At 37.9% G+C, this 27,506-nt stretch overlaps 1 protein-coding gene across 1 annotated transcript in view; it reads right to left on the minus strand.

Annotated features, from left to right (window-relative positions):
- The window catches only part of TRPM1 (transient receptor potential cation channel, subfamily M, member 1), a 50,118-nt gene extending 24,504 nt beyond the window's left edge, over window positions 1–25,614 (minus strand). Inside the window, exons 1-14 of the mRNA XM_008943390.1 lie at window positions 25,471–25,614; window positions 23,260–23,346; window positions 20,970–21,049; window positions 19,969–20,164; window positions 18,660–18,873; window positions 16,756–16,880; window positions 15,864–16,035; window positions 13,191–13,365; window positions 10,890–11,013; window positions 6,975–7,047; window positions 6,007–6,107; window positions 3,676–3,849; window positions 2,527–2,661; window positions 1,535–1,585 (exon numbers count right to left, since the gene is read on the minus strand). Coding sequence (XP_008941638.1) covers window positions 1,535–1,585; window positions 2,527–2,661; window positions 3,676–3,849; window positions 6,007–6,107; window positions 6,975–7,047; window positions 10,890–11,013; window positions 13,191–13,365; window positions 15,864–16,035; window positions 16,756–16,880; window positions 18,660–18,873; window positions 19,969–20,164; window positions 20,970–21,049; window positions 23,260–23,346; window positions 25,471–25,614 — 1,851 coding nt within the window. The remainder of the gene's footprint in view (window positions 1–1,534; window positions 1,586–2,526; window positions 2,662–3,675; window positions 3,850–6,006; window positions 6,108–6,974; window positions 7,048–10,889; window positions 11,014–13,190; window positions 13,366–15,863; window positions 16,036–16,755; window positions 16,881–18,659; window positions 18,874–19,968; window positions 20,165–20,969; window positions 21,050–23,259; window positions 23,347–25,470) is intronic.
- Window positions 25,615–27,506: the final 1,892 nt, after the last annotated feature.

The following is a 27,506-nucleotide window of genomic DNA, read 5'->3' on the forward strand; positions in this document are numbered from 1 at the left end:
AAACAAAAAAAGATTTAGGATGAGAAAACATAACACACATTAAATTGCCTAGCTAGACATATCGTGTTTTATTTAAACTGGCACATGGGCATTATTTACAGCCACTGGTTTCAGCCCCTGAATATTCGTACAAAGTTAATGATAACTGATTCACGTAGCAAAAATCATTTGGGGCCAGATATTTTTTTTGTTGGCAGTATTTATAGAGGTGAGGACAAATTTTCATTTGATTTACTTGTACAATATACCAGTGTCCATACAACCCTGAGTTGTTTACATGGGTTATACTGATGAAATTAAATAACTTAATACTGATTATCATTAGTATAAGAGCGTGACAATTTCATGGTGAATATCAGGCATACTTCACATTTTATTTTTATTTCATCATGATATTGTCTACAGAGTTAAGACTACAATGCAGAACGTGATCTAGATATATGTGCAGCACAGAATCAAAAAAAAAAGGCTGACTCTAATTTCCACTATTACACTTAAAACATGGACAGTTGTATTGACTCTGTTAGAACCATAAGCTGAAAATTCTGCTTTGTCGTTCAAGCTACATCCTACAAAGATAACTGAATCCACAGCACCACTGAGCAGTTGCTATGATGAAACAACTATATCCTAAGCAAGCACATCACCTCCATGTTAACCCAACTGAATCCCCGAGACTGCCGCTGAATGAGTGAGCCATGACAATGCAATGGAGAGGAGAGACAGAGAGAAAACAGAATGCAGAAGAGCGTTAGTAACACTCAAGAAGACAAACGTTGAATGAGAATGGTGTTAAACTGTGAAGCAGCTCAATGTGAATTTTACGTCAACCCAGTACCGTGTAATTCCCACATCTAACCCCCCCCAGGAATAAACGGGAGCTTTCCTTGCGAAAAGGAATATAGGCTACGTGTTCAATTATGTAGCTCAATATATTATATATTGAATACGTAGCTCAATTTTACTGAATAAAGCTCCAAAGTCTCAAAGAGCTGAAATATGACAACAAATCTTACAATGACTGTATTCATGTAAAATGAACAAATGTACACATAATGGAGACAAATGAATAACAAGTTTAGGACTTGTAGCACTGAGAAACAGAACAGATTTTCTCCCAGTTAAAAGTAGGATTGATGGGAGAAAGCTAGCTAAAAAAAAAACACAAAGAAACAAACAAAAGGGAACAAATTCAGGCTTCCAGTTAACTTGGCAGGCCTTTCCTTCCACTCCTCCTTTGTAATGCTGCATTGGGACCCTCTTGTAGAGAAGAAATAGCATCAGCCATAACTCTCATATTATATATTACACTAACTAGGAGTTTAACTTTACTCTCCTTAGTTTTAAAATCACTAGCAATAGAGTATGGTCTGATTTAGACTGACATCATTTTTTGTCACAAGAAGTAATTTAACTTCCTTCTCTTAACAGCTACCATCTAATTTCCAATGTCTGCTTTCCCCCACGCTATGCTTACTTTTGCTGTTGACTCACATAATCATGCAAACCTATTGCTGCTGTCAGTTAAGCTTACCTTTTTCACATCTCTGACTAGCAAATGCAGTGTATTTGGTGGGCCCAATCTCTGAAACAAAAATCATTCATGGTCCGTTAGAGCTGCAATTCTTCAGATTTTTTGAAAACACGAATGTAATTAATGATCTGGCACTGTAAGCAGAAGTTTAGGCAACCATGTGCCACCACACTGTGCAGGGGTGAAAAGAAGGAACTAGGCTACAATGACAAACATTTCTATCAAGAGCCGTGTAATCCCTTTCTTATAATCCTTTATGTGGTGATTGAAGTCACAACAGTTGTGGTACCATTTGAACTCATACGTGCTGCAGGAGTCATACAGGGACTGGAGGGCTGGGCTGAGGTCGGTATTGTATGAATGCTGCCCTAGACTACCTGCCACTTAAATGAGGGGAAGAAAAACAGTCTAGAAATAGTTACTTTCCTGATGAATTTGCTGTGGGCTGGGTCGGGGAAACTTCAAGTAAAAACCCATGATGCTCTATGGTTTTGGGAAAAACATTTTGCTTTGCTGTGCCACAAGAAAAAATGATACTGACTTCTGCAAAGTGCTACAAATAGAAGTTGCTATGTAAGTACTTCACCAAATTCACAGGCTTACGTCAATAATATTACAGTATACATACATGAAAAGTAATTGAGATGAAAAGTAAATTACCAGTACTGCCTGATAATAAATTTTTATTATCGACATTGATTCTTTAAGCCTGCTGAATGTACATTTTAAATATACCACCATATTTAAATAACAAACTGATATAGTTTCTGAAAGCGGCTGCAGGCTTGTTAATTAGGAACGTGTTTATGTAAGGAAACAATAGGACACTATATGTAGTAGGAATGGCTCCCTTTCCTGCTATCCAGTATCTGTGCATTGTCAAGACTCAGAGCCTTTTTGAAAAGCAAGCAGAAGGAGAAGCAGAAAAAGAATGACCATTAAATACAGTAGCAAAGATATCACATGGCATTTTATTATTTCTGCTGACTCACAGTATTGTAAAGTTCTTCCAGTCGAGGAATAGTGAGGAAGTGGTGCATGTTCACTCCATTCTCAATAAGTAGCTTCACAAAGTCCACTCGATCCAGAACCAGTGCATCCAGCATAGCCTGCTCCAGGGAATTCACCTGAATTGAAGAATAGAGAATGCAAGACTACCTGAGCACAGAAGAGCTGGTTGGCCAACAACTGCATATATTTTCATCGGTCTAGATATTCCCAAGTTACCAAATATGTTGATTAATCTCATTAAGTGAAAAGGAATTTAGAAAATGACAATTTACCCATGTGCAAGTCAATACAGAGAGTAGAGTTTTCTGATGAGATCTTGGGACTAAGAGGAGAGCAGTGAAAGAAACTTCCAGCAACAAATGCAGTTTTAAGTAATTTTGTTTCATGTTTTTAACGAAACCAGGCGCACCATACTTGGCACATTACATGAAAAAGAGATCTTGCTCAGCATGATAGGAATAAATTAAAATTTACAAAAAATACACAGCATATGTTTAAGAAGAGGTTGACATAATTTATCCTGATATCTCACGTACATATAATCCACTCACACTGCTGTCTCACAGAGAAAAGGCACCATACAATGCTGACAAACTCAAATAATTTGAGAAGAAGCACTTCCTCTTCCTTCAACAACTTAGCTTTGCCTTTGGAAAATGCTGATCAGGAAGCCTAACAGATCTTCCCTTAATATGGCCTAAGGGGTTAGAACCCCTTGACACATGAACTTTAATCCAGACAACAGAACAATCTAACCAATTGCAACTGGAAATGGAGATGTTTAAAGTGCCTTCACTGGATAAATAACATGTACACGGAAGGATGGAGATGTTCACTGGTCTTCTTATTTCTTTCTGACAAGCACAGGGAAGAAGACGCAGCAAATAAGCACTAAGTTGTACTGTTGTGGTAGAACTGCATGTGGTGCACATGGGATGAGAGAGGGATTCCCAGCTCAAAGACCGAACAGCATCCTTGCAGAATCTACTGCTGATCTTGTGAGAATGTGCAAATGAGCAATTGAGCACACTATAGAATGAAAACGTGCATTTTCCTTCTTTGTCCCCCAGCATGTAAAAAAAAAAAAAATAAATTCTTTGATAGTTTTAATACAAATAATTTCATCTTACCCAGTTCAAGAGTTCAAGCTTTCTTGGATCTGTTTCTTCTTCTGGCTCTTCTTTTCCTTTTCCTCCCTTTTTCTTCCCTTTTCCTTTTCCTCTGGCTCCTTTAGTCTGAGGGGCTGGAGATTTCTTTTCCTTCTCAGGAGCTGTACCATCAGGAGCTGTAAGGCTTCCCAATGGCTGTATTTAATAATGCATTAGAAGTATTAGAAATCTAATTGATCATACAGTAACTATTCCATTGAATACACTCCTATTGAACTCAACTCCCAAGTCACCACTTCTCACATGCAGTCAACTAAAAGTTATTTCTTCAAGTATAAGGACCTTTTTGCATAGCCACAGCTTTACAGTTTGTTTTAAAGCTGTTATGCCTGTTGTAGTCAGTTACACTGAAAGTCAAAGTAATGAAGTAGGAATCAGTGTGAGAAGACTGGGAAGAGAGACTGTTCAATTTTACGACACTTGTGTTTCTTTGCTCTCAGTGAAAGCAATATCTGTCAAAAAAACCAGCAAGCAGAATAAGGAGCTGCACAGAAAGAGCTTAACAAGAATGGTGCATGATGCTGAATAGCATCCATATTGCAGAGACAGAAAGGAGAAGAAAGAGAACCACTAACTGGCTCATTTACATTCTCCAGTCAATACTTCTTTTTATACCTCTTCAGACACATTTGCTCTTTGCAGCCTCCTTTCCCTTCCCAACCTATCTACCCAAGACAGGCAGGCACACATGAAAATAACACGACACTACTTGTCAGTTATTTGGAGGTTTACCTTGCTCCAGCTAATGCTTAGGTTTTATAACCTCCACGAACATGTAAACTGGATTACATCTCTGCTCTGCCATTAATAAGGCTTGTTTTCTGTGGTTTTGTTTTGTCTTTAAAAACATAAATCTTCTCTGCCTAACTACCATGAATCCATTCGTAAGTAACTGCCACTTGCAGCGTAGGCTAATCTGGAAGCAATCTTTATGAATTTGAAATGACAGTGAATAACAATTGGCCAATACCATTTCCAAAAACTGTGGCAGAGTATGAGCTTGAAATAGGCCAAAGACTAGCTGGCTTTGCCTGCTAGGTGGCACCTCTGACCTTTAACCACAATAATACGGAGGTTGGAACATTCTGTCCAAATAAATGTTCTGTAGTAATAACACTTCATAATCTCAAGGTGATTAAATCCTCTCGTCTAAGCATTTTAATGAACTCTGAATATTAGAAATATCACATTACTATAAGTGAAGGAATAAAACAGCATAGGCAGCAATATTTGTTTAAATTAATACAGGCTTCCAAATGAAATAAATCTCACCACTATGAATAGTGTGCAGATGAATAGCATTCCTTTCGAGTGTCATTTTATTGCACACTTTCAGGAAAGACAATTAATTGAAAAAAATTAAAATTCTCACACCTCATTCTTATTGCCTCTTTTAGGCTGGTCTCCTCAGGACACTTTATAGTAATTCAGCACCAGATAGTTCACACAGTAAAGCAAAAGTATCAATACAGTGAGACTTGAAAATGGCTTAAGTAGGAGGATTTCAGGCACACAGCTGAACAAGGGCACTGCAGTATTTCACGACTGCCTTCAACTTCTACAGCACCAAACTCCAATAATGTGAGAAAGAAAATCGAATTTCCAGGCCTAAAGCTTTACCTGAGATCTGCTTCTAAAGATCTAAAGACCTAAAGATGTGCTTCTTAGTTTATTTGGCACAGCTCTGTTTGCCAGAGGCCTGTTTTCTGCAACGGTTTCTTCTGGTCATCAGGATTTTGCTCCATTAACCCAAATAACATTTTCACAGCTGTTTAATAAAGCGAGCAACACAATTCCATATAAGCAGCTCCATGAGTTTCCTTGCCACATTCTTCAATTCATAGCTGGGGACCTTGCCAACTGCTAGCACATGTCAAAGACACAGTCAGTCAGAAGTCTAGGCAACCCTAGTCCATCATACACCTTCACCAGGACTGCTATTGTCCAGCTGTATGGTAAGGCCACAAATTGTTTCCAGCAAATGAGTTTTATTCCCAAATCCCACAAGAAATATTAAATAAGGTTATTTTTCTGCTTGTCAGCAAAATGCTTTTCTTTCTTTCACAGAGTTTAAATTAAATTAAAATAACTTAAATAAATATTTCCATATATTGGCAGTATAAGGAAATTTCAAAACAAACAAGTCATTCTTAGTTTATGAGATACCCTATATCAGTCTAGCACAAGCTAAAACTCAATACTGTTTCTCCTGCCAACAAAACTCAAAGTTTGAATATTTCACCACCTACTTTAAATCATTAACAAAGACTACGACTAGGAAAACCTTCTTACTGGCCAGTGGTGTCCAAAAACAAAGATTTGGCTGCGTGCAATGTCTACACGATTCCAGGCCAAAGCCAGGCTGAGCTGGTCTGGAGCAGATGCATTGGTACCTACAGGAAAACACACACAGGTTTAGCATTTCATGCATGATAACACAAAATTGAACAACCTTCTGTAATTAACTTCTCCAAGAGCTAGTAAACAGCAAGCCTGACTCCATATCATACTAGCATTAGAATAATCCTACTACAAAGCAGTGGATAGATCAAATAAATTTATACTATCTTTCATTTAACCCTATAATCCTAATTTCAAATGGATTTACCGCATTCTGCCCCTTTTTTCCTTAAAGCTCTCACATTGACTTTATAGTCTCATCCTAAAGACAGACATTTAACTGTTCTAAAAGAAGCCTCCTCTCAGCTCCTCTGGCTGATGCTGGTAGATATAGGTATAGTAATTATTCTCTTTATTTCTTAGTTTTGGGAAACTCCAGTGATCCCATATTTAGCCTGTATCAGCCACTATATACCTGCAGAAAGAAAACAGTTGTTTCGACAAACTCACTCTAAATAAACATGGAACTGATCCTAAATTTTGCCCTAAGGCTTAAAGGGCATGATCTGAGATCTGGAAAAAAACACAGTCTTTTTGTCTTCCCACCTTTTTTTTTTTGCTTCCCTAACTTTATTACTGTATGCTAGAACTGCAATAAAATGTGTTGAAACATCAGTAGTATTGTTGTTGCAACGTTACCATCCCAGGCTTTCAGGTGAGGAAATCCACACAAAACTTTCAATCTATACTTTATGCTTCAAGCTAAACTGAACCCTAAACAGAGCATGTTCAGATTGCTTGTTAAAATCTAAGTGAATAATTCAAAGATGTAAACATCAACAGTGAACCTCAGACAGCATATAGGACTGTCTTCTTGGGATCAATTTGTGCATGCTTCCAAATTGCTCACAAAAACCCACCTTTGAGGAGAGCAGTTAAGATGGACATCTCAATGTCCTGTTGACCTTCAGACCCCATGCGGAACACAGTAATCTAAAGAACAGCGTAACACCAAACACACAAAATTAAAACGTATGAGAGAGACTAAACATCTAGATAGAAAAAAAAAAAAGGCATGAAGATGAAGCTTTATTTTTTTCTAAGACTTAAGAATTTTCAAAAAGCACAGTTCCACTGAATTACTATTTAAAAGTTAATTTTCACAAAAGAATTTAACTAAATTATTTCAATAAAGTTATCCTAAAATATCCCTGCATTGACATACATGACAAACTTGATGAAATTATTCACCAAAACCATTAATTTTGAGAAGCGGTGACAAAAGTGCTGTGCCAAACTGATTGCTTTCTGACAGTTTTTTTCTTTTCCAGTAGCAATGGAATGCCAGCTTAGAAACAGAAACGTTAGTCATCCGAGATGACTATCCTAGCATTAGTTTTATTGACAACACCACCCAAATATTTCATAGTTGCAGGATATGCTACCTATTGACAACCAAAAAAGTAGACACATCTTATAAAGAAAAGTAATTATTTCTAGTCACATGTGCTTAGTTGAGTCCATTACAATTCACTGATTTAAAAACTAGCCATTAGTATAAAGTTTAGCCATTGGACTAAATATTAAAAGATTAATAATTCAAAAGCAGAACAACCAAATATTCTGTGTTAAGTTAATACTGAATGCAGGCAAAACTCCCTCAATTCTTAATTTTCCAAAAGCAACTTTTCAAAGCATATACTAGCATTAAGTAGTGGGAATAGCAATTTTCTCAACGGTTATAACAGATTATGCATGAACACAAAAATACATGACATTAGAACAGAGAATCAAAAGAAAAAAATCATTAACAAGAAAGCAGATAAAGTTATCACCAATAAGCCTGCTTATGCTGCACTGTCTGAATTTTGCTGAGTAAATCAGGCCTGCTCTGATACGCATTTTGAATTTGAAGCAGTTGGACTATGGTAGCTGTGGGCTCTCTTCTCTCAATCAACTACTAATGCTATTGCAAAAAAGTAATTCAAAGTTGCATAATCTGAATTTTTTGAACCCAAGAACTAGTAGCATCAAAATCTGATCAAAAAATTGAGGAAAAGAGACAAAACTAAAATAGATCTCTTCTTGCAGAAATCTCTCCCACACTACGGGCAATTCAGCATCAAATGTAATAAATGTTCTAGAGAAAAGAATTGGAGAGAATGGAGGAAGAAGGAAAACACAATTAGAAGAGACTTCCATGATACCGTGTGGGCAGCAGGAAACTACTTGTTGGCATTTAAGAGTTTAGTTGTTATCATGAAATGTACAGATATGTAAGCAAGCATTTGCTTGCCAGATGAGATCAATGTTATAAAGAAAAGTCAGAGGCATAGCTAATGCCCAGCATAATCTCTGGAAAGAGACTGACCCTCCTTTTGGAGAGTTTGGAGAGTATGAAACTGGTAGAAAAGTCTGCAAACAGCTTGGCCATTGCTTGACACCGATTCCCATCCCAATCCTATGTCATGTCAACTGTTGTAGGACACCTTCATGAAAGGCATTGAGAATGGGTTTATAGATCAATCTTGGGAGCCATGGATCATGTTTTTTCATGTGTCCCTGGACTCAACCAAATACCCCTAACTTCACTGAGTATTTTGTACAAGCTTTTATCTGTGACAGGCTAGGCTCCTATGGCCCTGTCTGTGGCAGAGAACATACAACAGTACAGCTGTTATTATACCTTTAGAAATAATTTTACTTAATGTTTGAAAATTTTCCAGAACCAATTTTAGTGTTCATCTTTCCAAAGCAGAAAGAAAAAATGGCAAACTTCCTCACAATGTAGACCTCCTTTATGGTCAAAACCTTTGCTAGCCCACTTTCTACTGATGCGAGACTTAAAGAGTAGAAAAATAGAACAGGACATCTCAGAGAATGAGAGCTCATTCAATGGATATGATGAACTGGATCTTTGGATGCTTTTTGTACTCCTCGACTGGAACATCAGGGATAATTCTAATCTGATTAAAGCACTATCCTCATTTCCAGTGTTTAACTGCTCAAGAGTAATGTAAAAATAATGCTTTGGTTGGTACTCTGATCATTGGGAGCAGCTTGTATAAAAAGAGGACTAGCACAAAGCTTGTTGTACAGATTTGAGGAAGTTTCTTTGCATAATAATCAGTATCACTGTCCTGAGTTCACCTCTGTATTCTATTACTCAAACTGGTGACCAAGTGGTATCTTTCTTGTGTTTACATTATTCTTGTGAATAATGTAAAGTCAACATGAAACCACACAACAGAAAAAGATGGAACCAGAAGCATGCCTGTGCATGGTAGCAACAGCTCTAGAAAAAAAATGGTAGGATTGTTCATGTTCTGTGATCTGAGTATAAATCAAGTCAAATTTTAGACCATTTTTTTCCTCCCTTCCATCATACCTCTCTGGGTACCATAGAAGGATTTATTATTTCTCATTGAGTAACTAAACTACTACTTCTAGAAATAAAAAAAAAACACATTCCCTATGGAAAAGAGTAAGGACTGTAAGGAATGCTACATTCACTTTAAATAAACAATAAGGTTCTAAGAATTAAATTTCACATCATCTCTTGAAGACAATATTAAACTTGGGAAGACAAGAGTTTAGAGTTTTTCTCCAAGCTGACTAAAGACAGAAGGCAGGGGCTCTGTGGAAGGAAAAAAGCATTTAGCTTTAGCAGAGCATGAAATACTTTTTTTTTTTTTTTTCTGAAAACTTAAGAAAATAATTCATGTTCTCTCAGTCTCATGAAAAAAGTTTAATCTGCTACTGAAACGATTTCTTTATAGCTGCTTTACAGGTATCACTTCCTTAGTGGTACAATTAGACATTCTGAAGAATCAAACTGCCCCATATTTCATGCTTGAATTTAATAGCAGATTTTTTATCTGATTCCCTATACACAGCCTGAGGAGATGGCTGTGGTTGTTCTCTCTTGTTTCTATCTAATAGAAATATGCAACTTTAGCAGAAAAGAGAAAAATATCAGCCATACCAGTTCCAGCTGTAATTAAAAAAGCATCAAAAAATCCATCAGACTGTTCATCTGCTATTAAAACAGCTGCTTAGGATTTGTGTGAAAGAATGAAGTGGAATTATAACCCTGACTCAAGGGAGAGGTTATATTTACAAAAACTCACTAGGACAATTAGTCAAACACTCAAAGATTTATTTTGCCTGCAAAGGCACAGTGAACACGATTTCAAGACACTGTTCACAGACAACAGACATGAAAGATAAAGAGTCTTTTCCTGTGCATGCTCTTCTCTGCAGCTGGGATATGGCAGATGGGCAGGAACCCGAATCATAGAACACATGGAAGATGCCCACAGAAGGCCAGGATCAAGGCAGGCTAGGATCTTCAAGAACACTTAATGACTGAACCTCTTTTGGAAGACGTGAAAAACCCATTTTGCTGGAAGTAAAGGCTGTTAAAAAGTAACTATATCAGAAGACCAGTGCTGTACTGATGCACTCTGACTGCTTATTGCTTTTATGAACCCTTTCTTCAATTATTTTTTTACTCGATTTCCTGCAATTGATTCTGGTTTTGGTGCATTTATCTCAGTGTCTTAGTCTGCCTTGTGGAAGTCCGTGAAAAAAGACTCCTATGAACCTCCACAGGAGAAGAATCTGAAATACGTTTTATAGGCTTTCTAGAATACAAAATCCCTTTCATGGCCTGTGCTTATGGATGAATGATTTCATACACATTCATGGAGCTAAATGGGGGGGCATGGGAAGGGTGTGTGTTAAACTGCAATCCTGAGAGAATGGCATTTGAAAGTACTCCATAAATTTTGGTCACAGAAATTATCATCACGAACTACTTTTATGACACTTACAAGTTCTTTTTTTTTCATGCACTCCATAAGAATGGCGAACAATTGATGAGCTTGATTTCTGTTGTAGTTAAAGGTTTTCTGGATGGTAACTAGAAGTTGGTCCCTAAGGGATTCACTTATTATCCTAAACAAAAAATGAGACATAAAAGAAGACACTGTCAAAATTAATATATATTCACAAGGCCTGGTGTTAGAGAAAATATTTTGAAAATAAATAAAACGCAGCATCTTTGCATTCAGTACAGACAAGGAGCTCATGAAGAGTTAACAGTAACTGGGAAATTCATATCCAGACTCTCTCTTATGCATCTCAGTACCTCAGATCGATTTGGAAATTGTCAGGGAACTTGAACTAACCTTTCACGCTAGAATATAATGCAGGTAGCTCTTACTCCTGTAACATATTATAAATATACTGTTGTTCAGAAGTTCAGTCTAAAGGATTTCAGCAGTACACCTTACATGATCCCTGCCTTTGCCTCTAAATGCTACAAGGCCTTTTATATATAGCTAAAAATCCCCAAAATATTTCATGCTACTGATATATCACCTTGGTTATCCCTGTTATTCTCTTAAACAGACGATTTAAACTGCTAGCCTATTTGAAACCTCAAAATACCCAACTGAGAAACAAACAAACCAAAAGATGATTAAAGAAAGTAGATCAAAAACAGTGTGGAAAGGTCAGAAATGTTTGATCTCTCAAAGCAATCTGAAAAAGAGCCCTTCAGTCTCTATCCATTCCGTGATAAAACACATGTATTTTCAGATGATGGCAAACATTACCAGCAGGCATTCAAAGCAGTGAGACAGCTGAGCTTGCAAAATGCAGGAATATTCAAAGTTCATTGTGAGAAAATTATTCTTTTAAACATTAGGGCTGACAAAAAATTGTCCTTACAGACCTGCCTTGTCAGATGAACACATTTATCTCACCATAATTATTGGAGAGGAAAACTCGACACCACATCATGTGCATTGGGAAAGTAATGCAGTGAGCAGATCTCAGCTGATCCTGAGCTCTTTCAATTACATATGAGTTGACATGATGATCAAGGAAAAAAAAAAAAAAGGAAAGTTTGATCTAAGCTAAGAAGGTTTGGTTGGGGCAAAAGAAAAGCAGGTTGTTGAATCATAAATACTATTGGTAGGATTCTATATGTACTATGTGCAAACATAAAAAACATCCAGCATCAGAGCAGCTCTCCCAGTTCAGGAAGTAAAATCTGCACTGCTTGCCATTAGTAGTTGGTGGCTTAATATTTAATCCAAGCTAAGCTCCAACTTCAACCAAGGAAATCAGGTATTTCTTCAGCACAAGGCAAGTGTGCTATACCCTAACCAAGACAAGGTTTTTGTCTGCATTAGGCTACTGAAGATAAAATCTTGATATTAACAATGACAATGGGGAATGTATGTTACTTGACTGGAAGAAGCAGGATCTTAAGTTAAAAATGCAATATTCTGCTTCCACTTGGAGAATTTGTCAGGACAGATCTTTTACTCCACAGAATAGATGAGCTTTATGCTGCTAGCATAGGTTCTGTATTTTCATTACACTAACAATACTTTCTATCAACCAAAGTGGTAAACAACCAACTATAAAAAATAACATATTCCAGGAAACTTTGGATTGAGTGACTTTTACAGATTCACTTGGGCAATAGACAGGAAGACTATGGAGCACAATGCTGCAGACAACATCCCCCACTCTGTTCTTGACATCAGGCAGCATTGCCCTGAAGAACTATCACAGATACAAAAATTATCAAGAGAATGGAAGGAAGCCCAGCATTTTTTCAGCTGGTCTGGCACTCCTGGGGAATGAAGCTCATTCACACGACACACTAGAATCAGGCAGTACAAATGTTGCAAATACATACATTAACTTACTTCAGTTCTGGCCTTAGAAAAAGAGTAATTCTGGGGAATCACTTGTTCCTTGGTTCTAATACTCCCAGCCCAGGACCAAGTATAGTGCAGCAAACTTTGATAGAGCATGTATGACAGTATGCTGCACTGAGAGCAATCTTCTTCCAACGGACCATCAAATACTTTCCAAGTGGTAACAATTTCTACCCATTAATGCCGGGGTAGGATCAAAGCAGCAACAAAAGTTGACTGACAGCAGAATGCTTCCATTAGCGACAGTTTGTCCCAAGGTGTTTTTTGTTGTTATTAGCAGTGGTTTGTTAGTGTGGGTTTTTTTTTTTAAATGAAGCTTTATTGAAAGCAAGGCATACAGGCTTACATTGTACTCCCAAGCAAGACACAGCTTTGGTGAAGATTTCAAAATCTTACCCTCCTTCTTCTGAATACTTGTGTGCAAATGACAGAATATCTGATGCTCGTCCACTACCATCACATATTACAACAGGGAGAGGGGGTTCTTCTCGTAGGCACTCCAGGACAATGGAGATCACATTGGGACCCCCTTCCACTATCAGTCCAACTACAGGAACGCCTTGTCCCAGCCCTGCAAAAAAACAGAACACAAACAAAACAAGAAACATCACTGAAACATAGTGTAAGAAGTTGAGCTATTATGAGTGAATGTGATCTCTGTGTTACAGCATCACCTCACACCAGACCAGTTAGGAAAAACGATGGACATTTCACGGCCAGTACAAAAATCCATATGCTGTTTCACAGCCCCAAAAGGAAGAGAGCAAGATATCACTCTGCCCTTGCTTTTGCATCAGCTCCACACTGATCATTTATTCACTCAGTGTTGGTGAACTGCTCATAATCTCTCTCAGGAGACACCATGTACGGCTAGAACAGCTAACATGATTCTCCTGTTACTTCATTAGCTTCACTGTTGCTTGGACAGCTCCCAGCTACTGGGTCTTTGATGCTTTAAGTCTTTACTGGTTACCTATAGGAAATCTTCTGTAAGGTGACATATGCCTAGGCTTTCTCGTAAAATAAAAAATATGAAATTAGTGTATTTATCATGAGGCTGAAATGGCTGGCCGATGGAAGAGACGACAGCTGAGCATCCCTTTGCTGTCCCTGCCTCACTGTGATCTCCAGGCATAGGATGACAAAGGGAAGCCCACAGGTCACATGGTCTCAGTAGCCTTGGTCATAAGATACTTGGGGAAACAAAGGACAAAACATTACCTGAAGGCTGACTAATCCCACTAGTATAAGCATTTGAATTCAGGTCTTAATCTGTAAAATGACCAGCACTTCATAAAGAAGATGTACTTTTTTGTACTGCTGAGAACGCGCGAGTTTGCATTTTCAAGCTTTATTTCTCCCTGAAGAACAGGAACACCACGCACAATAACAGCAGAAGCTTCCTGACATCCTCCTGTGAGTACACCCCCAGATCTGATAAGGGGGAGTCACAGAGCATGGGCCGGCCTGTGTGTCCACGAAATCCTTAGTGACTCCTGCTGAGATTTCCAGAAGAGGTGCCTGTGCTTGTTAAAAAGAAACAAAAACAACTCCCTGTACGTTGTTACTAGTAGGTGTGCTGCAGCCCTTCACAGAACTCTGAATTCCTACATGTATGCCCAACTTTGCCCTTCTTATGACAAAAAAACACCAAACACTACTGAAATCAGAACAAATATCCCCAATCCCAGCGATATGAAACAAAATGATACAGAACATCTTGCCTCTGGGCCCTGACTTATCTTCCAAACTTGCGCTCCTTTTTGAAATGCTACAACTCTTCCAGCACTTCTGCTGAAAACAAAGATGAAAAAAGCACAGCTAATGTTAGCTATTTCTAAGGTCTGTGTGCAACAGTGCTCAGCACCATCTCCACACTCAAAGGCAAGGGCACTCAAAAGCAAAATCATTTGGCTTAGTTCAGTTTCTTAAGTTTATAGTAGGCAAAATGCAGTACTTAAAAGATTTTTCCAAAATGTTTAGGTATCTTGTGGTGCGTTTTACCTGGTACTCTACGTCTGCTCTACCAATAAAAGCAATTAAGCCTTATTAGAAACTTTTGCAGAGCTCAATGCAATTGTCATTCTGAATGTTTGTTTTTTCTTACCTACATGGGCCTACACAGGTTACAGAAGCATCTGTAGGAAGTCAGGAAGGCAACTGGTAGAACTGATATTCTGTTCTGCTGTAGCCCTTAATTGAAGTGTGGATTCAAAGATTTAGCTTTTTTTGGACCATTTTTAGTTAGGCTGTTGTGCTGGGTTTTGTTTTGTTTTGTTTTGTTTTGTTTTGTTTTGTTTTTAAGAGATGCTGGAAAAGTACAGCTACTGAAATTTTTTATTCCATCCTTATAAATACCATTTTTTTTCAGCAAAAATGTTAACAAAGAAGTCTTTAAAAAGAATTATTTTTCTAAGTAATGACAAAAAGAATTCTAGAAAGTCGTTTTAGAGAGGCTGCAACAATGGGCAGAAATATTAAAACCGCATAAGGCTCTTAATAAGAAAGCACTGATGTGAAATTATCTTGATAATGGCTTCATTATCAATCAAATCGGTATCTCAGCTGAGTTTATCTGGAAGATCAAGGAATTTTGAGCGTGGTATTTCAAATAAAACAAATTCATATAAAAGAAGATAAAATGTTAATGTGAACTTGGAATCAGAAACCACCGAGCTGCACAGGATTCCTGTAAACAGGAACTGTACAGAATCATCCCATTCTGTGTATTTACTGATACTTCTGTATTCTAGCTAGAAATGCAAAAATTCTTTACATTTCCTTTTCTTGAATTCTTACTGCTTTGAAGCTTCTCCTCCCTATTATTTGTCAACTTTTTTCCTTCTGTTATGCAATCCTTGCTTTTCTGGGTCTTCCATCTGTTAGATGTGGGCTCTTTCACCACTTATCAGACAGCATATGTTCTAGTTTAGTCATACAGTCCCAATCAAATTCCTGCTAGAAAGAGCTAGGAGAAGTATTTAATTTCATTACATTGAATTATTTCAAGCCATTCGCCTCTCCCTTCCTTTAAGATGTTACATTTACAGTTTGCCCCACTGTACTTACGTGTGTTAATTTTCTGGAGGGAAATGTGTTTTTCCAACTGACGTCGTAACTTTACTTCAGCTCCATATTTACCTAGTGTACCATTGTCTGCCAGAATGAAGTGGGTATGGGAACTGTTGAGCACAGACAGCTTACTTAGAGGGTTTGACATTGTTTGGTAAACCCGTGTTACCTGTGTATCAAAAGGACAGATGCACCTAGATTAGAACTGAGAACTAAATGTGAAAATTCCCCCACACCACCAAACAAAAGCACATGCCTTATGAGGAAATAAATCAACCAGACCAGTATAATCAAAAACAAACAGGAGGATGAGAAATGGAGCTTGGTTTTACATCCAAAAAACTTGAACTCTTCATAGCATTTTTTTCTCTGAAGGATGACAGTCACATCTGTGCACTCTTCTGCACATTACCCTGAGCTCATTAATGTACTCTCCTTGATCACACACTGTGTTACATAACCCTCTTACTGCATTAGAAAATACTTGGAACTCAAAATGGGAATGTAAATAATATGCCACTGCAGCATACCCATCTACAATAAATGCCAGTCCTGTACACATAAAGGCCTTTACATGACTTATAGAAGTCTCATCCTGCCACCCTGAAGTTAGGACCTAAAACTCTTGTCACCACAGAGACATCTCTGCTACCAAAAGCCATGGAAATCTCACTAGCTCCATATGCGTTTTGAGGTCATATATGACAACTTTAAATATATATTTGAACAAGAGCTTTCCTTAAAAAAACCCAAACAAACGTATGTTCAGTTTGAGCTCTTATGCGTGCTTTAGAAAGAGTGAAAATACTGCTACTGCAAAAAGACAAGCAGTGTATTTTGTTACACAGCCAACACTGCTAATTACACAGGAGTTTCCTTAAAGACTTACATCTTTTCCTATCAGATCTTCCTTGTTTTCTACAATGCCCCATGGTGCAATTCCTATGGCACATATTCGTCCTCTGGATTTGGAAGAATGATCTTTCAAGGCATCTCCCACATGACGTATGACACCTATAGGTACAATCAATTCAATTCATTCTTGACACTTTTGAGAGGTCATGAAACAGCAGAATTTTCTTCTTGCCACTCAGAGCTATCTGCTTTTCTAGATTGCTTTCACTACTAAACTGATATCTCTACTCTGTAATTGAATGTGCCTATGCAGACAAACCTAAGCTTTTATTTTCTAACAGTTCTGAATTCAGTTTGAAAGACTTACCCAGCTACTTAACTTGCCACAGTGTAATCTGCACCATTGTCTGGAATTATATTATTCATTGTACACAGTGATAAACACATATGGAATGCTATCACTGAGGTCTCAGCAAGCAAATAAAAAAACCAACCGTATAGTTATCTAAGAAATATTTTTTTCACTTAAAAATTATTCTCAATAGCAATCATCACCTTCCCTTAAAGACATTAGGCCTTTGTTGTCAAAGGAATTCTTTCTTATGTTAGTTTCCTGAGAAATAACTTGATGTAAATATTTATTTTCACTAAATAAAGATACTGTCGTAGAAATATTATAATGAAAACTTGCATCTGGTTGTTTTTTGAAAGTTAGTCAGAAGTGATACTACAATAAATGAAATTAATTAGAAACCAACTGGTCTCAAAATGTAACAATACATAAGGAATCATCAAAACAGCTATTCTTCAACATATGATGTCCAAAATTGGAAAGATATCAGATACCATTTTTTGACAGAATCTAGAAATGGTGCCAAAAACCTCTTGGTGGAGTTATGTAGAGTTGCTGTACAACTGATGTTTTAGATATGGTCAAAACAGAAACACAGAAACATAAAACTGTTTCAGGTGACCAGAAGACCAGAGGAAAAGGCAAACAGAGCAGGGCAATGTCTTCAAGCAGAGACTCTTACAGCTGACTTCAGGTTTGTGTTTCAAGATTGCTAATTTACAGTCATTCACTTGTCTTGTAGTATACAAGCTATTTGTTCTTAAATGAATGATGTGTGCATGTGTGGTAGTGGGTGATCCCACAAAGACAGTGACTCAGGGACATGGCATTTGAAGTGGATTACCAATTGATCACTAACTGTCAGAAAGATCACATAGCCTGAAGGCTAATTCAGTTCTTGGCTGCATGAACAGGGAAGTGTCAAATGAAAGCAGAAAAGCTGTTTTACTTCAGGGATTAAAGGCTTCATCAAGCACTGTCTCAAAAATTGCAGCATTGAAAATTCAAGAAGGCTGTAAAAAAAACTAGAAAAAGTTCAAAGCAGAGGTGTGATAATGACTGAAGGAGTGGAAAACATGCTTAGTGTGAGAGTTTTATGGAACTCTGCCTGTGCAGTTTGAAAAAAGTGCTGTCTATGAAAACATGCTCAGGAAATATACTTTAGTAACAGAAAGATCTTTGTACTAAAAAGAATCCAAAATTATAAGGAGCTAAATATAGGCAAATGTGGAGTAGGAGATTTCTTAGCTACAAGGGTAACAAAAAAAAAAAAGGATTATACTACTGAAAAAAAAAAAAAAAAAAAAAGAAAAAGGATCATAACTAGTGATACATTCCTTGCTAGTGGAACCAAGGGTGAGAGTTTTTTCAAGGTAAACACTGAATAATGCAAATCAATGTTGTCCCAGAAAAATCTTATAGTCTAGGCTGGGTGGGAGATTAACACAAATGATTACATTGTTCCTTTGTTGGTCTAGTGGCTAATGAAGCAACCATGTACACTTAAATCTTCTGCCTTTGGGAAAGATTAGTGAATGAACATCACTGAATTCTGAAGTAAACTAAGAGTGCTGGCCATTGCTTACCTGTACTAACACCTCCAGTGAAAATCCAAGCTCCTGTGGTCATGGCAGCCTTTATCAGACCTTTTCCAAATACTTGCTTTAATTTAGGTTGCATTTCAAAGTTCTGGAGGCCTCCATGGACAGAGATTAAGAGTTTGGGCAGTTCCAGTTGCCAGTCTTTCACCATGAGATGCAGCAGAGAATCTGGCTTAGTGTCATATGACACACGGATATACTGCAAAAAGCAACATGCAATATCATGACTCCATCTACTCTATAAATTGTCTGTTGACTGAACTAAGAATGGTTATTAAGCCTTTCATCTTAAAGAAAGAGTTTTACAATTTTTTAAGCAACACATTATTAAATTTCTCTGCTGCTTATGATTAGAAAAAGCAGGTTGAAACCTTTCACTCTGCTATTGAAAATTTACCATTCACTTAACTAATTTTAAAAGCACCACTTCCCTCTCTTTACCTGCAAAACTGATTGCAGTCAAGTGACTCTAGGCTCTTATTACAAATCTGAATTGTTGGAACCCACATGTTTAAAATGACTGGATGGAGTTTTGTATTGTACCTAAAACCTTGGGTTTGACTGGGGCAGCCTGCTCAGAGAGGTTGTGGAGTCTCCTTCTCTGAAGATACTCAAAACTCGCCTGGACATGATCTTGAGGAACCTGCTCTAAACAAACCTGCTTTAGTAGGGGGGTTGGACTAGATGATCTCCAGAGGTTCCTTCCAACCCCTATCATTCTGTGATTCTGTGACTGTCAAAGAGAAGCAATGTCTTTCATAAGAAATAGGAGGCTTATGTTACATTTTATCCTATTCACTGCTGATAAACATATTTTTGTCTCCAAAGCACTGATCTGCATTCTTCTTTTGTTCCACCATTGTGATTTCTTCTCAAAGTACTATTCTATCAAAGAAAACTACAAAATAAACTTGTGTTTATTTCTGCTTTACAAACAAACAAAATAGCACCAGCAAAACCCACCAACCTCTCCCATACATTTCGGAGCAAGCTTTTGCAGTGCGATTGTCTTGAGTGGCAGTCTCAGCAGAAAGATAAGAAAGCAAAAGGGTAAAGAAACAAATCTAAGTAACTTCAATGAATGTGTTTCATCAAGACATTATAAGGTGCTTCCCAAACAGGTATTAATTTTCTCTTGTCTTTTCTCTCTTTCTTTTTGAGCATCTTGTCCACACCTGACAGCAAAAAGACCTTTGATTTCAACGAATTACGCAGTGAGTGAGCTGCAATACTGACACACATTTGTTAAGCTAACACACCAGATGAATGACTTAGAGTAGGCTATGCTCCTCACCATGGCCTTATTTGAGTGTCCTCCTCCCTGGAATTCAAGGTTTCCATAGGCATCAGTTGGGTATGTTTGGGTGTGTTTGCTGACAGACCATTTCTCTGGCTGAGCCTCCACTTGCTTTGTTTCTTCTCCATTTTTATTAGCTGTTATACTTGGAGGAGGTGGAATATGTTGGTTAATGAGCTGGCCACAGCAGCACCTGTAAGTTAAAATTTGAAGCAACTTTGATTACAGTATCTTCAACATTGGACAGTGTTTTGGGGAAAAACAAAACAACAAAAAAAAACCCACAAACAAACAAAACAAAAACAAAAAAAAAGGCCCAAAAAACCTCCAAAAACCTTTCCTAGGTCATCTCTCTTGTGTTTTCATACACATATATGCTAGGATTACCAGCCCACATGTGCCTTAACAAGCAAAGACAAAAGATTTCACTTCCATTATACACTGGAAAGCTGTTCTAGGCTAAAGGACAGGGAAGGAGAAAGAATGCAGAACAGGACAAGTGTTCATCTGCATCTTACTCAGAGGTGACAGCTAGCATGTGATATAAACTGTTCTGTTATTCAAACATGCCGGACCACAAGCTAGCCCATGCACTAGAAGTAGTATCAGTATTCAAACTAAAAATTCCAGTCCCCCTGTACAGTACTGTTATTTCTAGTGTCATACCAACTCTGAAGAATGTTACCACTTGCTTCACAGTGTACATCATTGCACCCTTGCTTGCAGAATTCAGTATGAATTTATGCTCTGGTTTGCAAAGCTAGGAACTAACAACTCACTGCCTCTGCCTCTGCTCACGCTTATTTCCATATCACATGTCTCACGGCTCTGTCCAGGTTCAAGTGTAAGCATGTCTTGCGCTTTTCTTGCCCTGTTATGTTTCTTTAAGGGCAGTGATTAAACTGAGTCTCAGGTTCACATGTCTAAATCCAAATCAAGCCCAGTTTCTCCAGTATTAAACTTTTCTGTTGGCCAAAACAAAAATTTGAAAATGTTACCTGCTAACGTCTTTGTTGTTGGCAATTACATAGATGCATTCCCTTTTCGAAAAGGTCTTCTCTATCCAAGCCTTTTGACCCTTAAAAGGGGAGGGGGAAAAAAACAACTTACTAAAATATGTCTGTGGTAGACATAGTAACACTTGTTTTCTCTTTTCAGCTACTCTTTTTAAAAAACAAGCACTGAAATAATTAAATCACTTTTAAATACCAGATACATCTATTCATGAAGTAAGCAGGTGATGTGAATTTTCCACTACTTGGATAAAATTCAAACCTCAAATATGTGTGAATACCTTTATGCACAAAGATGCTGGTCTTGAAGTTACAATGCTTATCTGAAGGGCTACCAAAACTACAGCTTCTTCCTCCTATTTCAGTAAACGGACTCAAAGTAGTACAGAAAACAAGCATAAATCATGACATAAATAGATTAATACTATTTTCTCCAAATAATACTTTAGTATCATTCTCTGCATGTAGAAATTGCTTCCCCAAAACTTTCCCTGCTTGATTAACAGTTTTCTCAAGGTCATTTTTTCCTGTCATAAATCAAGTTCCAGTCATTCTTTACGCATCTTGCTCTTAATGAGATGTGTCTCAGGAAGAGACATTCCTTAAATTGAAAGAGCATTTGACAAAAAAGGCAAAAGCTCTTCAGGCATGGTGTATCTGTGAAACAGGAGGAGAAAAAGAACCTCAAAGACAAAATTGTTTTGGCCTATTATACTATGTTTGCAAACCAAAAACGAGAGCAAGATCACAGCCATTTTAAAAACGACGATACGTAGACAAGCTAGAACAAAATCAAAGATCTGCACGATGCTGTTAGAAAGTCTGCTGTAGATGTTTAGTGCAGTTGAGGTTGGGAACACATCAAGGGAGTGAGTTCAGAAATAGCTGCAGACCAGAGTTTCCCACAGTTTCTTACTTGCAGACCCCAGGCTTTCTCTGTCCCTGCAACCATCAACAAGGCAAAGTATCACCAAGATTGTAAACTAACATTTAGGGGTGAATTTTAAAAAGTAAACTGAAAAGCAGCCATTTAATTTTAAAGAAATGAAACATATTTGAAAACACTCACGATTCGGAGACACCGATAACTCTGTCGTGTTGATGAAAACTGCTTCTTCTGAGTTTTGAATTATGGAATTGTGTCTTAATTCATTTTTCAAATGTCATATATTTTGCTTTAGTTTCCTTTGTGGAAGTAAAATGAAATGTTTGAAGAGACAAAAGCTAAAAATTAAATTAGAACTTTCAGAGTACCTTCAAAAAATTGGGCCTTTCCCAGAGAAAGAACCAAAAACCTTGCTGATTTCCTGACTTAAGAGAGCCGACTGCAGGCTTCCATCACAGGAATGCTCTGTCAGCCCATCTCATAATAGCTTCGAGACTGGACTAGCCCCTGAAGTGCTGCACAGTCTACAGCACAATGAATAGAGGGTGTGGTGATTATCTTTTTTTCTTGTGCGAGGCAAGAGCTGTCTCTGAAGTTCCTTTGTTTGTTGACTTGTTAGTTCCTGTCTGGCTTCTTCATTTTCTCCATTATGGCTAAAATAGGAGACTACTTGACATTCCCTCATTGCAAATTAGTTGCAAACTGAAGCTTCTAATTAATGAAAAAAACTGTTCATAATCTGCCCAGGTACATAAACATTTGCCTCTTTCATGTGCCTCTGAGCCAGAATGTCTTGCTGGTCAGTGGTCTCCTGCACTTCTGCTCTCCACTCAAATATATTTACTGATTTACCAAGGCAGAACCAACTCATTTCATTTCAAAAGGAGTTCTTTGGGATCTCATAGCACCACAGAGCAAGGAAAAGTTAAGAACTCGACAGACAAAACTTCATGTAGCCTACAATGTTCCTTGCTTCCTGAATGAGAAGACATGTTTATCAGGCATTTAACATAAAGAGCTTGATTATGTAGCAAATTTTTAAGGAAGAGAGTATTAAATTTACTACCTAAAGGCCATGCGACTTGGTCAGGTTTCCTGTCTCAAATCCATACATTCCTTCCTCAAATTAACCAAAAAAATATTTTTTCCCCCAAGTATTAAAAAAGTTCTTTCTACATGCTTTCTGGCAAAGCTTTTACAAGGTGACAAGTTTTAGCAGTAGCAGCATTAGAAACAGACCTCAGAAAATGCTTTCATTTTATAACATCAGAGTCTTGTTATCGAGGTGCAGCTCTAGAAAAGTCCCAAAAACACTCAAGGCTCAAGAGAGATTCATAAGGCTCTATGGTATGCAGAGGTGGATGGTTACATCAAACAAATGCCGTTTACCTGTTCAGAACCAGATTTTGCTAATTCACAGGTATTCAGGCTGTTCAAAATACTCAGCCAAAAATAGTCTATGTGATTGGAATTACACTAGTTTATCAAAATTAATCCAAAACTACACAGTGTCCAAATTCACTGCAGTTTTACAACTGTGACCGATGTTGTTACTTGTGTTTATACACACCATACTAGCTCATGAACTTTAATGTTACAAAAAGAGCTTAACAGTAACCTGCTACAGAGGTTACATCATTTATCTACTTTTAAAATTATATATTTTGATTTTAGTTTTTAATTAATTTTCGGTCTATTATTATTTTATATATTTTAAACATATTCACTTTTTTCCCCAAACAAAATTTTAGACTTCTGTGTGGTCTGATAGCTCCCTTAACTGGCTGACAGAAATGCCTAAATCAATCCCATGGTGCAGAAAAGTCTTCAAAATACAAATGGTAACAGATTTAACTGTTCTGTAGAGAATACTAGAAAATGCAAGCTAGAAATATCAAAATATTGAGTACTGCATTACCTTATTCTTTGTAGCTTACCAAAGAACAGAGTTTCCTTTGCGATTTTGTGTGCTTCACACGAAAACAGTGCATTAATCACTGGATAAAGTCAGAGCCTTAAGGAAGCTTTTGCATCTTGATATCTAAAATGAATTCTGCAATACACCTGAGCTCTCAGCATTCTTAAATCCCCTCTCATAGGAGGTCTATTGTCTACTGCTACACTGAAAAAAAAAACAACAAACCACCTCCAAAAAACAACCAACCTTATATGCTCACACCTAAAAACCCCATTAGAAATCAGTCACTATAGGCACTACAGTTGCCCAACACATTATGCTCAACTGGCTGATTTTTCTGTGCTAATGAGAGGAAGGCAAAAGTAGGCATTACAGATCAGGGAAATAAAACCTCAGCACATTTGGTCAGCCTTTGAAGTTTCACTGCTTTTGTCTATTTAATCTGCTTAACTAAAGCTTCATTATAATCCAGTGCAAATACTTGAGCAGAAACATTCACTGTGAGAAAATTGGTACTTTCGCCACTTACTTGATACAGATTCTGTGCATTTGTCTCTCTGAACTGAAAATTATTTGCTTTCTTGAGGAAAAAATTAAGTATGCACACTGCCTCTTTTGAGTTTGAAAAAAAGAAGTGCTTTCTAACAGCCTTGGAATGGATGAATTGTTAAAGGACTATGACAAATCAGCTACAGTTTTCAGAATAACAGCCAGTGGGAGCTGACAGATAGTTGCTGCCAGCAAGGTTATGGCACTAAAAACACAAAAGAAACACAAAAAAATCAAGATCCCAACTTGTTGATAGTAGTGAAGTTTAAATCTGCTTATTATTGCAAAACCTGAATGTACTAATCAGTATAAATATTTGAAAAAAATACATTTCAGATGTTCAGTGGCATACTTGTTCTCTTTTATGAAAACTGACAACAGGTTTCCTAAATTATGATAAAAAAAAAAAAAAAAAAAGAAACACCAAAAAAACCCCACGCTGCCACACTGCTTATTCTTGGTTTTCAACCTAGAAATCAATATGTAGCTGAGAAATAGTATTAATACTGGGTTTATATTATGCCACTTTATGAGTTTGTTAGTTCTCTCTAGGATTAAAAGAGGGTACCCTCCTGTAGAAGTCCTCCTGGAATGGAAATCAGTGTTGGTTTGTAAATGAGTTAACAAAATTAAGACCCTAAACACAGAGTCACTTTTCTAATACAGGCATTAACAAGCACAAGAACTAGTTCTACAAAGACCAATTGTCCTTTGACTATCACAAATGAACTACATTATTGGCTGAGAAACATGCGTATCTAGGGCTGCAGACATGAAGTAGCTGAAGAGAAAAGGTTCTCACCACCACACACAGATAATTAGTCACAATTAGTGTCTGTGAATAATGATAATGATAAAGCTACCACCAAAGGAAGTGAGAGAATTTGGGGGATCAAAGCGGGGCAGGGATGAGGGTTGTAGTCATTGGAGCCTATCCAAAGCCCAAACTCAGCCAGCCCTAAAGTCAACACAGCCAGCCCTCACAACTGCCACAATCCCCAGAGATGCTCCATGCAAGAGGGACCCGGGTCTCTGCTGGATGGCTTAGCGCACTCGACCTGATCACAGGCTGGGATGGGGCTTTGGCCTTATCTTAACGAGACAGCATGCACTGTAGGACAGCCCTTGGGCACCTGGAGCCCCAGGAAGGAGCCGACGCTCGGCAGCTGCCGCCCTGCAGCCAGGCCTCGCCTGTACGCGGCGCAGCTGGTCAGCAGGCACGCAAACAGCAGCGCTCGGTGCCTGCAGCCGTGGCCAGAGACCAGGGCAGCAGACATTTCCTGGCACACAGATGCAACAGGGGAGTAGGCAGAGGACCAAATGAATGTATGTCATGCATAATATAGGGTTTGGCAAAGCTGTTCAGGACAAATCAAGCGCGGAACAATATAAAATGGAGTTGGGTGAGCAGCAAAGCTCATATCTGTGGAATAATACAAATTGCTTTCACCAACATCCTGTTAAAATGTGCACTGATTATTGTAATTTATGGAAAAAATCAGCTGTTCACACCATCTTACTAACGTTTATTGGTAATCCTCCTTTAGCTTGCACTACGATGCAAAAGGTGGTATCACCAGGGAAGTAAAATCTCAGCTGTGTTGCCCAGTTATTTAATTAGAATGCTCTACAGAATTAAACTGGGATATTTATGCCAGATTTGAGGAGAGACGTCTGCTTTGCTGAGCTGGTGAGAGAAACAAGTAACCTAGCACTGGAATGAAATTCATCCCTGAACAGATGCATGGCATGTGCACAGGCCCATTCACTGTGCAAACAAGTCCACAGAGTTTTATACTTATCATATAGGTAATCACATTTAGTTGCTGCTACTTGAGAGAAAACAAGTAAGAATTCTGTCAAATAAATAACTGAGAGAAAAGAAGGAAAAAAATCATTATATCAGCAGAATCCCTGTCATCAAGAACTTAAAAACTGATACTAGAAAGACTCCTGTTTTGCACTGCCTTTACATGCAACATCCCAGTTACACTACCTATCATTCTTCTTCACTTTGAAAGAATAGCTTTTCCAAGTCCCCGACTAATCAACTTTTCAGATGACTGTCCAACCCAGAATAATTGTCCTCCCAATAACAATGCTCTTGCTTGGAGGAAAATACTTCAAACTATGTCGAACATTAATATGCAGCTTTGTAGCCAGTCATGAACTGGTCAGATTTTACTGAAAAAGTTGTTCACAGCTAGGAAATATAGGGCATAAAACCATAATGTTAATTTAAATTTGTGTTATGCCACAAGGGAGCCAGAGCCATGAACAGTGTCCCCAACTACAGAACACGGTGACAGTGTGCACATCTAAAGTTCCAAATCCTGAGATTGCATGAGTTATAAAAAAAATAGTTATTTGTACAACTGACAATAGTTTTAGCCATTATGAGAATATGAAGTACTGAACAATATCTAATAGAAAGAGGATCTCTCGTATTGTTTGCTAATAAGCAGCAAGAACAGATTTATAACACTTATCAGATTTGTTGAAATAAACTACCAATTCCTCACGACAATTCTTACTCTCATCCCACTTTGTTTTTCCTATGGTTCAATTTGAACCTGTGGTCTTGTAGCAAGCTTGTCAGGAAGCTGTTTGCTCTGTGGTTGAGACTAACACACAACAGGCAAGATGGCAGTATCAGTAAGCAACACATTTCAAACTGAGGCCAGAAATACTCCTGCTAGTGATGTGGAAACCAGGAAGTAGTGCTACATTGCACAGAGAGCTGTAATGAGCTTTTGGGCCTTCACTGTGCTTCACTTGGCCTGCTGGTGAGGCACACAGCAAACATCCACTGAAATTAGGAATGACTTCCTCTCCACGTTCATTAAGTTAGGGACACAGTCTACAAAAGGAAGTAACAAGCTCTCTTTTGAAACCTAACACAATTCTGCTGCATATCTTAGAGATACACAGCTCTAGAGATGTGAAAACCAGTTATAGCCTCAACACCACTGCAGACCTCACTTGCTCTGACATGGTAGGATATACCCAGCTCCAGCACGAAGTCCTTGAAGGTACATGAGGGAAGAGTGCTGGATGAGCTGAGACACCTTACCGAGAGGCAGGCACAGCTGCCTGGGCACAGCTCAGCATTAATGTAACTATACAGCTAACACAAGTGAACCGTTTAGAGCGTACCACAGGACAACTT

This window comes from Merops nubicus, unplaced genomic scaffold (assembly GCF_000691845.1).
Source record: "Merops nubicus isolate BGI_N331 unplaced genomic scaffold, ASM69184v1 scaffold8767, whole genome shotgun sequence".
In the NCBI taxonomy this organism is placed as follows: domain Eukaryota; kingdom Metazoa; phylum Chordata; class Aves; order Coraciiformes; family Meropidae; genus Merops; species Merops nubicus.